The sequence below is a fragment of the Propithecus coquereli genome, unplaced genomic scaffold, assembly GCF_000956105.1.
Source record: "Propithecus coquereli isolate 6110/MARCELLA unplaced genomic scaffold, Pcoq_1.0 Scaffold576, whole genome shotgun sequence".
NCBI classification, from domain to species: Eukaryota; Metazoa; Chordata; class Mammalia; order Primates; family Indriidae; genus Propithecus; species Propithecus coquereli.
In genome coordinates this window covers 699,458-700,959 of record NW_012151685.1, presented here as the reverse complement: position 1 = coordinate 700,959, position 1,502 = coordinate 699,458, and the positions used below count along the sequence as shown (strand labels likewise).

General features: G+C 34.6%; 1 protein-coding gene across 2 annotated transcripts in view; it reads right to left on the bottom strand.

Annotated features, from left to right (window-relative positions):
- The window catches only part of LIN7A (lin-7 homolog A (C. elegans)), a 175,388-nt gene that overhangs the window by 37,430 nt on the left and 136,456 nt on the right, over positions 1 to 1,502 (bottom strand). For both annotated transcript variants that reach the window (XR_001138068.1, XM_012658162.1), the window contains one exon: positions 90 to 299. Coding sequence is in view for 1 of the 2 variants with exons in the window: in XM_012658162.1 (XP_012513616.1) it covers positions 90 to 299 (210 nt within the window). In the remaining variant the exon portion in view is untranslated. The remainder of the gene's footprint in view (positions 1 to 89; positions 300 to 1,502) is intronic.

Genomic DNA, 1,502 nt, shown 5'->3' with positions numbered 1-1,502 from the left:
CGGGATCTCAACACTGACTTTGGTAACAGCAGGAAAAAAAAAGAAAATGTGCTCAAGGAGAAAATCTCTGTTTGTTTTTATAAACATACCACTCCGTTCACTGACAGCAGCTGGTCTCCTCTTTTGAGGCCTCCGTGCCTTTCCGCCACCCCTCCAGGGATGATGCGTGAGATATAAATGGGGGAATTTTGCTCCTTTCCTCCCATCACGTTAAAACCAAGGCCTTCATCAGTCTTTGGCAGTTCGACTACCCGAGGGTGGGAGTGGCCTTCACTAGCTGCAAAAGCTGCAACTGTTGCCTGAAAGAAAAGATGGTCTTTTGGTAATAAAATGAGGGAAATGAGGCTAATCATACGCTTTGCAGTGGGTAGCTCAGGCAACCTCTCATATTTTTATAGCATTCTCCTGTGAAAGAAAGAACACAAAAGGGAGGGGCCTTTTTTCATTTAGATGCTATTTGTGGTTCCTTTCTTTGGTATAGCCCCACCCATCTATTTCCAGCTTTCTAGAACTTATCCACTATGATAAAAATTTCCCCTCATAAACGTCTTTCCCAGTTACCTCAGTTAGATGCGATTCCTCCTATTCCTGGACTCCAAATAGTTTTGTTACATACACTGCCTACTATTATAATTATTTTGTACGTGCATTGACTATGAGCACTTTAAGGGCAGAGAGTATGTCTTGCACTTTTTTGTATGACACACAAAGTCTAGTTTGGTGCTTGCACATAAAAGTTCATAAATATTTATTCAACAAATGGAAGAGCATTTACATGTGTATATAGTGGTGAATACGTATATAACCCTCATATGGCTGAACCACAAGCTTAGCAAATATAAGTTTTTATTTTTTATTGAGGAGGTCCAAAAGAAAATAAAAACTAAGATAAAATAATAGATTCAAACAGATTATTGTTATTTCATACCTATATTCCATATTGTTGTGGGAGATCTTATCTGGCACACTATTTTTCCCTCTATATTTTACATTAATATTTCAACTATTATAGTGAAATAGTCAAAATGAACAGTCCATGGTTTTATAGGAATGCTGAAGCGATATAAAATATTCATGGGACGATAATTTTGATATGCATTAGAGAACAGCAGAGTTGAATGAATAGTTTTGGATTCTATAAAACTACAAGTCAGGCTAAAAATAAAGAAACAAATGAACAAAATTCAAGATATAAATACAGAAGAATTTCACTCGATAGTTACCAGTAAAATATCACATTCCAAATGCATTTTATTTTGGATATTGTATTCTAAGCATAAATCAATATGGCTGCAAATAACCCAAATCTAGGCAGTAGTTTATACATTAAAATCTTTAAGTTTTTAGAAAAAAGATCTTAGGTTAATAGAAAGGTAAACATTGATATGTTCCTGTTTATATTTCTGCAATTTATACTTTTAGGTTATTTATGTTTGATATAAATGAAAGTTATGGGGAGAAAATTATTCATTTCACATGAAGCTATTTCTTTAGCAACTAAT